The sequence below is a fragment of the Rhinatrema bivittatum genome, chromosome 8, assembly GCF_901001135.1.
Source record: "Rhinatrema bivittatum chromosome 8, aRhiBiv1.1, whole genome shotgun sequence".
In the NCBI taxonomy this organism is placed as follows: Eukaryota; Metazoa; Chordata; class Amphibia; order Gymnophiona; family Rhinatrematidae; genus Rhinatrema; species Rhinatrema bivittatum.
This window is the reverse complement of record NC_042622.1, coordinates 166,260,642-166,274,178: the sequence shown is the minus strand read 5'-3', so window position 1 is coordinate 166,274,178 and position 13,537 is coordinate 166,260,642. Positions and strand designations below refer to the sequence as shown.

Here is a 13,537-nt window from a genome sequence, read left to right as displayed (position 1 = left end):
TAAGAGTGTCTTCTAGGTGTCCGCCTTGGGGGTCCAGACGGCCATTTGTAATTCCCTCGCTCAGCGGGCAGGCTTCCGCTGGATTCAACAGCTGCTCAGCTCCCAGGAGTTGCCTCCTGAGGAAGTGCGCCAGGCAGACCACCTGGAGGCTGTCACAGCGTATGGAGCAGATGCTCTGTATGACATTCTCCGAGTCTTGGCCAGGTTTATGGTCTCTTCAGTCTCGGCTAGACAACTCCTCTGGCTCCGTAACTGGTCGGCGGATTCTTCTTCCAAGTCACAGCTGGGATCCCTGCCCTTCAAGGGGAAGCTGCTATTTGGGGAGGATCTGCATCAGATTATCAAGTCCCTAGGAGAGAATAAGGTTCACAAACTGCCGGAGGATCGCCCTCGATCGTCTAGGTTGTTCAGTTCCACCAGAAGCCGATTCAGGAATCAACGCCATTTCCGCCATGCCAGGACGGCAGCCCCTCGTCAGCCATCTTCACGTTCCCAATCCTGGACTCAATCCTTTCGAGCCCGCAGACAGCCACGAACTGGTCCGACACAAGGCTCGTCCTCCAAGTCTTCAGAATGAAGCTATGCCGGCCCACTCCCCGATACCCAGGATAGGGGGACGCCTCTCCCTTTTCTACGAGGAGTGGGTCAACATCACGTCGGATCAGTTGGTCCTGGATATTCTAAGACACGGCTATGCGTTAGAATTTGCTCGGCCGCTAAGAGACAGGTTCTTCTTCTCCCCATGTGGCCCAGTCCAGAAACAACTCATAGTCCGGCAGACACTCAACAGGCTCCTGGCTCTCGGTGCGATTCGTCTGGTGTCCCCCCTGGAAGTAGGTCGAGGACATTATTCGATATACTTCATAGTTCCCAAGAAGGAAGGCTCCTTCTGTCCGATTTTGGATCTCAAGATGGTCAACAGGGCACTCAAGATTCCCCACTTTCAGATGGAAACTTTGCGCTCCGTGATAGCGGCAGTGCACACCGGAGAATTTTTGGCCTCTCTGGATCTAACGGAAGCTTATCTCCACATTCCCATCCTCCAGGCACATCAGCATTTTCTGCGGTTCAAGATTCTGGGACAGCATTTCCAGTTCCAGGCTCTACCCTTTGGACTAGCGACCGCCCCTCGGACCTTCACAAAAGTGATGATAGTGATAGCCACTGCTCTCAGGAGGGAGGGAGTCTTGGTGCACCTATACCTGGACGACTGGCTCATTCGAGCAAAGTCCTCAGCCCAGTGCCACTGAGCGGTTGACAAGGTGTTGACTCTCTTTCTCTCCCTCGGTTGGGTGGTCAACTTCGTCAAGAGCAGCCTTTCTCCATCTCAGTCTCTGGACTTCCTTGGGGCGCATTTTGACACAGCGCTGGGCAAGGTGTCCCAACCCCCGGACAGGGCTCATGCGCTCTTAGCTCAGGTACGACGATTCATTGGTCTCTCACTTCCCACGGCGTGGGATTACCTCCAGGTCCTGGGATCCATGGTGTCCACCATCGATCTGGTCCCCAGGGCGTTTGCGCATATGCGTCCCTTGCTGCGCGCCTTGCTCTCCCACTAGAAGCCGATGTCTCGGGACTTTCAAGCAATCCTCCCTCTCCCGCAGGGAGCCAAGGACAGTCTCTCGTGGTGCTTCAACCTGAATCATCTTCTCCAGGGTGTTCCCTTGGACATCCCAGAATGGGTAATTGTCACGACGGACGCCAGTCTATCCGGCTGGGGAGCGGTGAGTCAGATGAGCTCAGCGCAAGGGAAGTGGATGCCATTCCAAGCAACCTGGCCGATCAATCGCTTGGAGACCAGAGCAGTGCGCCTGGCATTGCAACGTTTCCTACCTCTCGTCCATCGTCGCACAGTGTGAATACTATCAGACAATGTGACCACTCTGGCTTACATCAATCACCAAGGGGGGCACGCGGAGCCGGCATGTCTCTCGGGAGACAGACAAGTTGATGACATGGGCGGAGGCTCACTTCTCCCGCCTAGCGGCTTCTCACATCGCAGGAGTAGACAACGTTCAGGCAGACTTCCTAAATTCTCAACATCTAGATCCCGGGGAGTGGGAACTCTCCGAGGAGGCAGTGTGTCTCCTGTTCCGCCGATGGGGGACCCCCCAGCTGGACCTGATGGCCACTTCCCGGAATGCGAAGGCATCTCGGTTCTTCAGTTGAGAAGAGAACACGGCGCAGAGGGAGTGGATGCCTTAGTCCTCCCCTGACCCCGTCACATTCTCCTCTACGTGTTCCCACCTTGGCATCTGGTGGGAAAAGTGCTTCGAAGAATAGAGACCCACCAGGGCTCAGTAATTCTGGTGGCGCCAGAATGGTCTCGTCGTCCGTGGTTTGCCGACTTGATCAACCTTGCGGTGGATGGATCTCTCCATCTGGGTCACCTCCCACGCTTGCTGCATCAGGGTACGGTATCTTTCGACCAGGCCGATCGCTTCTGTCTTGCGGCATGGCTTTTTAGAGGCGCCTGCTGAGATGGCATGGATACCCAGAGGCTGTTATTTCGACCCTCAAGTCTAGGAAGATGTCTACCTCCATCTCCTATGTCAGGGTATGGAAGGTTTTTGAGAACTGGTGTGCCTCCATTCCTGTGTCGCGACAGACCGCCTCGGTGGCTCAGATACTATCTTTTCTTCAACAGGGACTGGACAAGGCCTACAACTCGCTTAGGGTGCAGGTCTCTGCCCTAGGCTCCCTCCTTCATCGACGAGAGGGAACGCCCCTTTCCTCTCACCTGGATATCGTTCGCTTCCTCAGGGGAGTGAAGCATGCGAAACCTCCGGTACACATCCTGTGTCCCTCCTGGAGTCTCAATCTCGTTCTCCGAATCTTGGTCGGGCCACCCTTTGAACCTATGCGTTCTGCAACTCTCAAGGATCTCACTCTTAAGTCTGTTTTTCTTGTAGCTATCTGTTCTGCTCGCAGGATCTCTGAGCTTCAAGCTCTCTCTTGCAGAGAACCCTACCTCCGTTTCACGGATTCGGGAGTTTCCTTGTGTACGGTGCCTGCATTTCTGCCCATGGTGGTTTCCGAGCTCCATTTGAATCAGACGGTAGAGCTCCCGTCCTTCTCAGCGGACGCTTCGGGGGATCTACGCAAGCTAGATGTCAAACGTATCCTCATTCGCTATCTGGACATTACTAATAAATTTCGCTTGTCGGACCATCTTTTTGTTCTCTGGCATGGTCCGAAGAAGGGACCAAGGCATCGAAAACTACCATTGCTCACTGATTGAAAGAGGCGATCTCAGCGGCGTACATTGGAGTGGGCCGACAACCTCTGGCGGATGTCAAGGCCCATTCTCTTCGAGCTCAAGCTGCTTCCTGGGTGGAGATACAATCGGTCTCGTCCCAGGGATATGTTGAGCGGCGACCTGGAAATCACTACATACCTTCGCTCATCACTATTGTCTGCACATACAGTCGCCTACTTTTGGCTCCTTTGGCTGTCAGGTCATTTGAGCAGGGCTTTCCGGGGCCCACCCTACGTAGGGAAGCTTTAGTACATCCCATTGTTTGGACTGATCCAGGTACGTACAGGGAAAAGAAAATTATTCCTTACCGCCTAATTTTCGTTCCTGTAGTACCAAGGATCAGTCCAGACGCCCTCCCTGAGTATTTGTTGGGTTTGGGATTGCCTTTCTGCTCAAATTGTTTTTCCGCGCCTTTTCCTTTGGCTGGTTAATGGTTCATTCTGCAGGCCTGTTGTTTAACACAGTTTGTGCTCCTTGCACACAGTTATTAGTCAATGAGTTCTATGTTGCTTGATCCATCCTGGTTTTCCTCTTTGCTTTGATATACTCCATACTGAGGATTAGCAGAGGGTGCACTGCCTTATAAGGAAGCATCCTTCGAAGTTCTCTCTGACTCCATCTGCTGGAAGGGGGACATAACCCACTGTCTGGACTGATCCTTGGTACTACAGGAACGAAAATTAGCAGGTAAGGAATAATTTTCTTTTACCACTACCCTTTGTCACCTCCCACTCAGCCAGTTTCTGAATCAGGCAGTCCCTCTGGGATCCATACCGAGGGCGATGGTGGGTAGTGGTGGGGATGGGGTGGGATACAGGTGAGAGTGTGGGTCAGGACCCTGCTGGGTTTGGCGCTCATTTCCCCCACTCAGATTATTGTGCTCATTATAAATGTTACCTTACAGGGGTGAAGCTGGGCTTGCTAAGATCTCGCTTTTTCTGTTTCAACAGTCCTCTCGAGACCTGGCTCAGATCAATGACCTGCAGGCCCAGCTGGAGGAAGCCCAGAAAGAGAAACAGGAGCAACAGGAAAAGGTTAGAGGGAAGTGCATCTCGGGTGGCGGGAGCAGGCACTCCCAGCCCTTCCGCAGCCTTTGCCTGGGGCTGCCGGCCCGGCACAGATTTCCAGGCCTCCGGCAGCCTCCGGCTAATCCTCTCTTGAAGAGGCTTTTCTGTTCAGGGCTTTACCTTCTCATTCTAATCCTAGTTTAAAGTCACTGACTTAGTACCTGCATCTCTTCCAATTAACAGCTTGTTTGGAATTGATTTGGAAAAACACTGGTATGGTGGCTTCAGTAATCCCGAATCGATAGCGGGGTAAAGTCGGTGTGCTGTGCTTCACTCTGACATTATTACATGAAGCAGCGGGAGATTAGTGAGCTCGCTCGCTTTCTAGGTGCCCTTTCTCGCTGCAGCACCCCATTCTCATTTTTCTCTACTTGTCTTGCACTGTCTTTCTGTTCCCCTTTCTCTCATCCATCCCCTGCCCTCCCTTTCTCTCTCATATTATCCCTCCCCTCTCTTCTCCTCATCCTCTCCATCTCCCTGTCTCTCTCTCTCTCATATATCATCCTCTTCTCCATCTTTTCTCTCTCTCTCTCTCTCGTATCCTCCCTCCCCCTCCTGTCTCTCTCCCTCATTTCATTCGCCCTTCCCCCTCTTTTCTTTCTCTCCCCCCCTCTTTCTCTTTCGCTCATTTCTGTGGAGGTTTTCACTCTCGGCTCTTTTGGAAAGCGAGTATTCTCCTGGCACAGGCTCTTCTGTGCTGTTGCTAGGGACCTTGGGGGGGGGGGGGAATGCTCTTTACAGTAGGTGACAGAAGGGCTGATCTTGGCGGCAGTGAGATGCAAAGCTAGACACTCAGTCCAGGCCTTTAGGAGGAGGCAGACACAGGATTAAACTTCTGCCCCCTTTTCCTTAAAATACGGTTTTGCAGGGAGGAGAAAGAGGGGATGTGTGTTTATAAATGGGTCGTCTTGTTTCCCCACAAGGCAAACGACACAGCAGAATGTGTGTGTGTGTGTGTGTGTATATATAGGAGAGGGGCACTGTGCGGGGTTAACCAGTCACAGATGCTACTGTCACCTTGCCATCGCTCTAACTCACTCCTTTGGCAGTTTTGGAGATCTGGACTGTACCAGTCCCAGCTCTGATTCTGTGGCACTCACAGCTTCAGTACAGGCCCAGATGTAATCCTGTGTGTTGTGTGTGCTGTACAGGAATAAGTCAAGTGGTTGTAGGGTCCCTACCCTAAAGAGCATGTCACCAGTCTAGGATTTCATGGTTCTTTGAGCCAGTGAATGACAGACACGCTTTTCTCTGGCCATCCCAGGATGGATAGTCTAAGTGGGGATGTGCTGGAATAACGCAGCCCCCAAAGTCCAGCAGCATTGTCCAGCATGCACTTTTAAGACTGCCTCTCAGGCAGCACAACCTGACCTCTGCCCTCTTACTTTCTCTCCTGAAATAGCTGCAAGGGCTGCAGAGCCAGCTGGAGTTTCTGGAGCAGTCCATGGTAGACAAGTCCTTGGTCAGCAGGCAGGAAGCCAAGATTCGGGAACTGGAGACCAAGCTGGAGTTTGAGAGGACTCAAGTGAAACGGCTGGAGGTGAGTGGAGAGGAGAGGCAGGATCATATGAACGAGAAGCTCCACATTAGTTCGGATGTCTGGCTGCAGGAGTTAAATAGAAATAAATGGGGAAAAAAAAAGCACATATGTTCTGTACAATGTGCAGGTTTAATTGCTGACGGGAGTTTGGGGTTTACAATTAAACGAAAGCTTACAGAATCCCCATAGACCCAGCATTGTCCTGGGGACTGTAGCAGTGAAGTCAAGGAGCAAGGGGAGACTCCAGATGATGAAGGCAGGGATCACAGCCCCCACTGAGAGTGACGGTAAGAGAGCAGAGGATCTGCTCGTGTAAATCAGTGTCTGAAAAGTCATCCTGCCTCGGTACATCTGGTAGTGCGAGGGGAGTGGTGGCCCACAACATGCAACTTTTGGCTTCGCTTAGGGAGGCGTTCCTGGAGGCATTTTTAGGCGGCAGCAGGAAAATAGTACGTGTAGCTCACATTTTCACCTCTGTGTGTGTATTCCATGGAAAAGGTAGCCTGGACAAAGCAGGTGCATGTGTCTGAGGGTCCTTTGTACCTGCAGAAAGGATGCATGTACTTTTGTCTTTAAAATTGATGTAAAGACCACAGACTTTATTCAAATGCATGCGGTCTAAAAAAACTGCCCCCCAAGAAACAGCCATTTGCCATGCTGACCTGAAATGGAATCCTCCATCCCCTAAAGCTGGACCCATGCTGGGTTGCATCTTTGCATGGAATGTGACCAGGATGTGCCAGGAGATGGTGCTGAGTAATTGCTGTGCACAGCTGTGATTACCCCAGATTTATGAATATTGATGAGGCTTCCCAAGGCTGTGGGCCCCTCCTCCTCTCAAATCATCTACACCATTATAATGCAGTTCAAGCCAAGAAAGACCCCATGTGGATTGGAGGTGGCTCTCTCATTAGGTGCTTAGTCCCTGCTTCTTTGCAGCCTTTCTCACATTAAGTGACCGCAGGAGGTGGTGCAGAGCGACAACCCCACTCCTCTGGAGCACTGCTTCTTTGTAAATGAATCTCAGTGAAAGCTACCTCAGCCTAGATAAAGTGTGTGGTGGGGGTGGGGGGTGGGGTGGGGGGAGAGATGATGCATGCTCACCTTCCCTCTGCCCCCTACCTCCCACTGGGTGCACATTAACTTCTCTCCAAGGAAGGTCATGCATCCTCAGGATAAACACAGCACTGACGAGTAGGCAAAAACTGCCCCCACTGGAGTTCCGCAAACCAGGTGCCAAGACCCTATGGGAGTCCTGCAGGGCAAGTCTGAGCCTTCCCAGCATGCACTCATCCGGGATGTCTCCCCTGCCCAGCTAAACTGGGAACTGTTTTCCTGTGTAAGAGGGGTTTCTCTCCTGACAGGGACAGCTGGGAACTGCTTACCTGGCGCTGTTATCCTCTGGAACGATCCAGACTGTTCTGCCTTAGGAGTATTAACCCTTTCAGTGGCACTGGGAGAACAGCTCTTGTGTGGTACTCTAAGGATGCCTCTCACTGCTGTACCACTGACCTGACTCCTTGCCAGGAGATTATAGGCCTATCTAAGGTTTTCTTATTTTCCTTAAAACAGGGCAAGGGTCAGAGTGTATTGAGATGGGCATCAGAAGAGCAGGAATGTTTATTTATTTAATTCGTGAACTGCTTTCTCGTGAAATCATGCCCAAGGTGGGTTAAAATGTTAAATACAAAAAATCTGAATTATTAGCAACTAAAACTGCAACAAATATCACATTATATGAACATGCAGTAACTAGACAAGCATAAAGCACTAAAACAGACCTAAAATAGGAATCGCATCTTCACACACAAAAACAAGACATAACTGAAGTCATAATTAATGTTCATAAAAACAAAATTATTCCTGAACTCAGTCTGTACTTGGTATGGATCCGGATTTCCTTGGAGCTGGCGCTGGCAGTCAGAGATTCAGGGTCTCCTTTCTTGTGCTGACCCTGCAGAGCCTGGTGAGTCGTCTCAAGGAGAACCTGGAGAAGCTGACAGAGGAGCGGGATCAGCGAGCAGCTGCAGAGAACCGGGAGAAGGAGCAGAGCAAGAGGCTGCAGCGGCAGATGCGGGACATGAAGGAAGAGATGGGAGAGCTGAGCAAGAAGGAGGCCGAGACCAGTCGCAGGAAGCACGAGCTGGTAAGGACCTGCTTCCTCTCCTGGGAGTTAGAGCATGTTACAGAGGGGCAGAACGTGGGGGGCAAACCTTTCATCTCTGGGGTTTTGCTTGGCTGTCAAGGAGATGGATCTGGAGAGTCTCGAGGCTGCTAACCAGAGCCTGCAGGCAGATCTGAAGCTGGCCTTTAAGAGGATCGGAGACCTGCAAGCAGCCATTGAAGATGAAATGGAGAGCGATGACAATGAGGATCTGATTAACAGGTGAGAGGCTGCAGCACAGCATGCACTGCGAGCATGGGGCTATGTGCTTGGGCGTCTCATGGCAGCACCATCAAGGATGGCGTGGAACCCTGCATGTGTGCGCGTATGCGTGTGTGTGTATGTGTGCATATGCGTGTGTGTGTTTGTGTGTACGCGCGCATGTGTGTGCGTGTGTATTTGTGTATGTATGTGTGCGCGCACGCGTGTGTGTGTATGTATGTGTGTGCGCGCACGCGTGTGCACATGTGTATGTATTTGTGTGCGCATGTGTATGTATTTGTGTGCGTGTGCGCATGTGTATGTATTTGTGTGTGTGTGCGTATGTATTTGTGTGTGTATGTGTGCATGCATGTGTATGCGTATATATATTTATGTGTGCATGCGTATGTGCGTGCATGCATGTGTATGCATATGTATTTGTGCGTGCACGCGTGTGTATGTATTTGTGTGCGCGCGCGTGTATATGTATTTGTGCGTGCGTGCGTGTGTGTGCGTGTGTATGTATTTGTGTGTGCGTGCGTGTGTATGCGTATCAATTTGTGTGCACGCGTGAGTGCATGTGTATGCGTATCAATTTGTGTGCACGCGTGCACATGTATTTGTGTGTATGTGGGTTGCCAGAGAGGTCACTTGCGGAGATGCTGGCACACTGACTAAGGCCACAGCTGAGGACATTTCTGTCCTCTGAGTTCAGAGTCACTCTTGAATGACTCTGGCAGGGGGCGGTTGTAGAAGAGATAAGCTTGTTCATGTCATTAGCTGTGCCTGAGCTGTGGACCACTCGGGGGCGGGGGGAGAAGTTATGTCAGACTTTGTGATCTTACCTGCACCAATGCAAAGTACTCTTACAACTGTAAGGATGATTAGTACAGGCAGTGTGAAGATGCCTGTGTTTGTGCATAGGGACGTGTACATCTGCACATCCTATCCACCTGCTTCTGAGGCTTGTGGCTTCATTTTATTTTTTCATGAGGGGGGGCTTCATGTTTGAGAATGTGACATAAGGGTCTCTGGCTTGATGGAGCCCACTGGCCACCTCTCTGTGTGCATGGACAGACCATGGAGTCCGCTAGCTGTCCCTCTGTGTGCACAGACAGGCACTGGAGCTCGTAACCACCTCTCTGTGTGCACGTACAGGGGCTGGAGCCTGCAGGCCACGCCTCTGTGTGCACGTACAGGGGCTGGAGCCTGCAGGCCACGCCTCTGTGTGCACGTACAGGGGCTGGAGCCTGCAAGCCACGCCTGTGTGTGCACGGACAGGCGATGGAGCCTTCTGACTGCCTCTCTGGGTGCACGGACAGGTGCTGGAGCCTGCTAGCCACACCTCTGGTGCACGGACAGGCGATGGAGCCCACTGACTGCCCCCCCTGGGTGCATGGACAGGTGCTGGGGCCTGCTGGCCACACCTCTGGTGCACAGACAGGCGATGGAGCCCACTGACTGCCCCCCTGGATGCATGGACAGGTGCTGGGGCCTGCTGGCCACTCCTCTGTGCCCGGACAGGCGGTTCCTGTGACACAGTCCTTGCATTTTCTCTGCAATCTGTTTTTCTTTGCCCTTGATCATGTCATTCTTGCATGGTTATTCCTTTGATTTTCTGGCATTTCTCACATGCTCCCTTCCTTCATGGTTTTTGTTTGATTTTCAGTTTGCAGGACATGGTGATAAAGTATCAGAAACGAAAGAATAAAACGTGAGGACACCAGAATTCTTTGCAGACTGTGCTCACCGCTGATTTCTGTCCCCCCTCTGCCCCTGCATGCCACGGCTGGCCTGAGTCTCTGCATGCACCGGTGTCCATGGCAGGACAGACAGATGCATGAGCACAACCATTCACTGTCTTAAGGTTCCTCACTATAGCACCAGTCCAGACTCTCAACACCTTTTGCCATTTCTGATGCTGCCCAGGAGTTGGTTTCCCCTTCTACTTGGTGCCAATGTGCTGTACAGGCGCTGGAGCCTCTTCTCCATGTGTATGGACAGGTGCTGGAGTCACCTAACTACCTCCCTGTGTGCACAGGCAGGCGATGGAGCCCGCTGGCCACGCATCTGTGTGCCCAGGCAGGCGATGGAGCCTTCTGGCTTGCCCCTCTGTGTGCATGGACAGGCGCTGGAGCTCCCCCCTAACCACCTCTCCGTGTGCACAGACAGGCGATGGAGCCCGCTGGCTTCCCCTCTGTAGAGAGCAAAGCTGAGAGATTCCCCAGCAGCACAGGGCTCCAGGGGAAACAGACTTTCTAATCATTCGTAGATTTCTTAGTAGATGCGCAGGTACAGGGAGGAAAGGGGCCGGTGGTGGGGTTAGGGGAGAGAGCAGAGAGACTGCTTGAAGAGAGAGGGTCAGGCGGGGGCGGATGCTGGTCTCCTGCGGCAGTACGAATAAAGGGGTTTTTTTTAATTTTTTTTTGCTGGAGCTGGCTGAGAGGAGGATCCGGACCTGCTAATGATAAATGGAATTCTGTGTAACAGTGAGAGAGTCATGAGAGCCCTCGTGTCGCACACAATTAACGTCTCCTTCTCCTCGGTCTGCCTTTGTTTGTTCCCGGGCGAGTCGGGCCCTGCTTAACTAATGACACGCTGGGCCAGGGAGAGATTGGATTGGACGTGGCATTTAATTCAGGTGACAAAGAAATCTTCGCTGCCCCTGCAGTTCCTTTCCTCTGTGACTGGCTTTATTCTTTATCAAAGAATAGCAAAGCTGCATCCAGACACTGCGCTGGGAGGGAGGAAGGAGTGAAATGCCAAAGGCGGATAATGTGAACTCCGATGCATTCTAAGACATCGAGTAGCTGAGTCCTACCCTGTCCGGGGGGGGGTGGATGTGGGTGTGGGGGGGGCAGAAGGGCTATAATTTAGTGGAAGAGAGTGTTGTCTGTTAGACACACACAGAGGCTTCCTGCTGCCTCCCTCCAGGGTTGCTCTGCGGGGAGCTTTATGAATGTTAAGCGTGGCGGAGATATCAAATTACTCCGATTTGCTCACAATCTAGATATGGTGGTTCCCATAAAGGTAATGGAGGTGGTATACGGTTATGTGTTAGCAGAGATTTATCTATCAATGCAAAATGGATTTTGCAATGCATGCAGCAGCTTTATAAATCAGATCAATAGGGGTATGAAAGGAGCCGTATAAGTGAGATGCGTTAAGGATGCGAGATTTATGTGAGCCCGTATAAATCAGACGGGGATATAACTCTGTGGGGTCCACGTACAGCTGTTAGGTTGATGGATGCCCTTCTGGTCACAGCTGCTCAGTCATTCTTGTCCTGGCTGCTCCGTTCCTGTTTACCTAGGACTGCAGTCGTTCTCTGTGCTGTGAATCTGCCGAAACCCCCATTCTACCCCTCCCCCGGAGCCTGTGGGATGTTTGAATACTGCTTCGGACGTTGGGTAGTTTAGAATATTAACCGTGGCCATAAGATGAAATATCACACTCTCTGGTCCATCTCATTGGCACCACCGAGCCGTTGGAAAGTGCAGCTTTTTGTGGCCGAGTTTGGTGGGACCTGCGTGAGGCCTGGTGCTTGCTTCTGCCCCAGCTAGCCTTTCTCTCCATGTCTGTCTAAGATTTAATCTCCCCGATGAATTATAACAAGCCGTGGCAGGCGGATGAGGAGTCTGGTCAGTGACAGATGCTTTTTAATACACTCACAGCTGCAAATTAGTTTTCTTTACTGAACATCCCCAAGTTACCTGTCACGCCGTGTGACACCTCGGCAGTGGCTCAGGGCAGCCTGCTGCTCCAGTCACCCACCGCACAGCAGCTTGTACCAAGATGATGAAATATTTATCGATTCATAATTATTTTAGCCAGCAAGCCAGTTTAAATTAAGTGTGCTGTTTTCAATACCACCATCAAAGCATCAGTTCCACAGACCAAATCACTTCCAGCTGCACAGAGCAAGAAAAGAATAGAAAACAAGGGGCCCAGATATAAATTTTAAGAAAAAAGGATTGGTGTTCTCCGAGAGGTGTATGTCTGGAGTGAGGTACATAGGCAGAGCTATGTGTGTGTGTGGGGGGGGGGGGGATTGCAGTACTGAAATAACATGGGGGTTCTCCAGTATGCATCACACAGCTCTGCCCATGCACCTCACTCCTGCCCTGCAACACCCGCTGCTATTCCAGTACTGAGACCCTCACACACACACAGCTCTGCCCATGCACCTCACTCCTGCCCTGCAACACCCACTCCTATTCCAGTACTAAGACCCTCCACACACAGGTCTGCCCATGCACCTCACTACTGCCCTGCAGGAGCCCCGATTATTCCAGTACTGAAACCCTCCACACACAGCTCTGCCCATGCACCTCACTCCTGCCCTGCAGGAGCCCCTGCTATTCCAGTACTGAGACCCATTACCACATTCGGCCAATGCAACTCCCTCCTGTTCCCTGGTCTTCCCCCAGTTAGTATAGCTGTGTTTAAAAAAGGATTGGATAAGTTCTTGGAGGAGAAGTCCATTACCTGCTATTAAGTTCACTTAGAGAATAGCCACTGCCATTAGCAGTGGTAACATGGAATAGACTTAGTTTTTGGGTACTTGCCAGGTTCTTATGGCCTGGACTGGCCACTGTTGGAAACAGGATGCTGGGCTTGATGGACCCTTGGTCTGACCCAGTATGGCATGTTCTTATGTTCTTATCTTGGGCCCAGACTGGATCTGATGGGAGAGAGGAATTGAGTCAGCTCAGAGATTGGCATTACTGCACTGACAGGGGAGGGTCCATTACCAGCATCCCAACTTCCAGCTGTGGGGTGAAATCCCATTTCCCTTAGCTGCTGCAGGCGCATATGACTGGATTTCCAGAGACCAAGAAAAAGCTGAAGGGGAGACAGAGGACAGATGGAATAGGACTGGCTCCGTGTCCCCTGGCTCCAGAGCCTTGTGCATGTTGGAGCAGGCATGGTCCCTGCAGTTGTCTCCAGGCACTGGATGTCACTAATTACATGGGCTTGCAGTATACATGAAGTACTAACATTGTGTTATGAACACAGAGCTGCCCGCTGCTCTGTGCCAGCTCACTCAGCACTTACCTGTGCTAGGTATTAACAGGTCTCCCTCCTTTTCTCTCCCCGGCTCGTGCACAGTGAGGGGGACTCAGACGGGGACTCGGAACTGGAAGACCGGGTTGATGGGGTGAAATCGTGGCTGTCTAAGAACAAAGGCTCCTCGAAGACCTTCTCCGATGATGGTAGCTTAAAGAGTTCAAGGTCAGTGTGCTAGTAAAAGAAAAGAATCTGCAGCATTGTATTCCCATAGCAACAGAGAATAAAAAAGAATT

At 51.6% G+C, this 13,537-nt stretch overlaps 1 protein-coding gene across 14 annotated transcripts in view; it reads left to right on the top strand.

Moving 5' to 3' along the window:
- The window catches only part of MYO18A (myosin XVIIIA), a 224,063-nt gene that overhangs the window by 195,685 nt on the left and 14,841 nt on the right, over positions 1 to 13,537 (top strand). For 11 of the 14 annotated variants that reach the window (XM_029611139.1, XM_029611136.1, XM_029611134.1 and 8 more), the window contains 6 exons: positions 4,210 to 4,293; positions 5,729 to 5,866; positions 7,827 to 8,012; positions 8,113 to 8,252; positions 9,901 to 9,945; positions 13,344 to 13,466. In XM_029611139.1, the coding sequence (XP_029466999.1) occupies positions 4,210 to 4,293; positions 5,729 to 5,866; positions 7,827 to 8,012; positions 8,113 to 8,252; positions 9,901 to 9,945; positions 13,344 to 13,466 (716 nt within the window). The remainder of the gene's footprint in view (positions 1 to 4,209; positions 4,294 to 5,728; positions 5,867 to 7,826; positions 8,013 to 8,112; positions 8,253 to 9,900; positions 9,946 to 13,343; positions 13,467 to 13,537) is intronic. The other 3 variants (XM_029611140.1, XM_029611131.1, XM_029611143.1) reach the window with 1 other exon arrangement.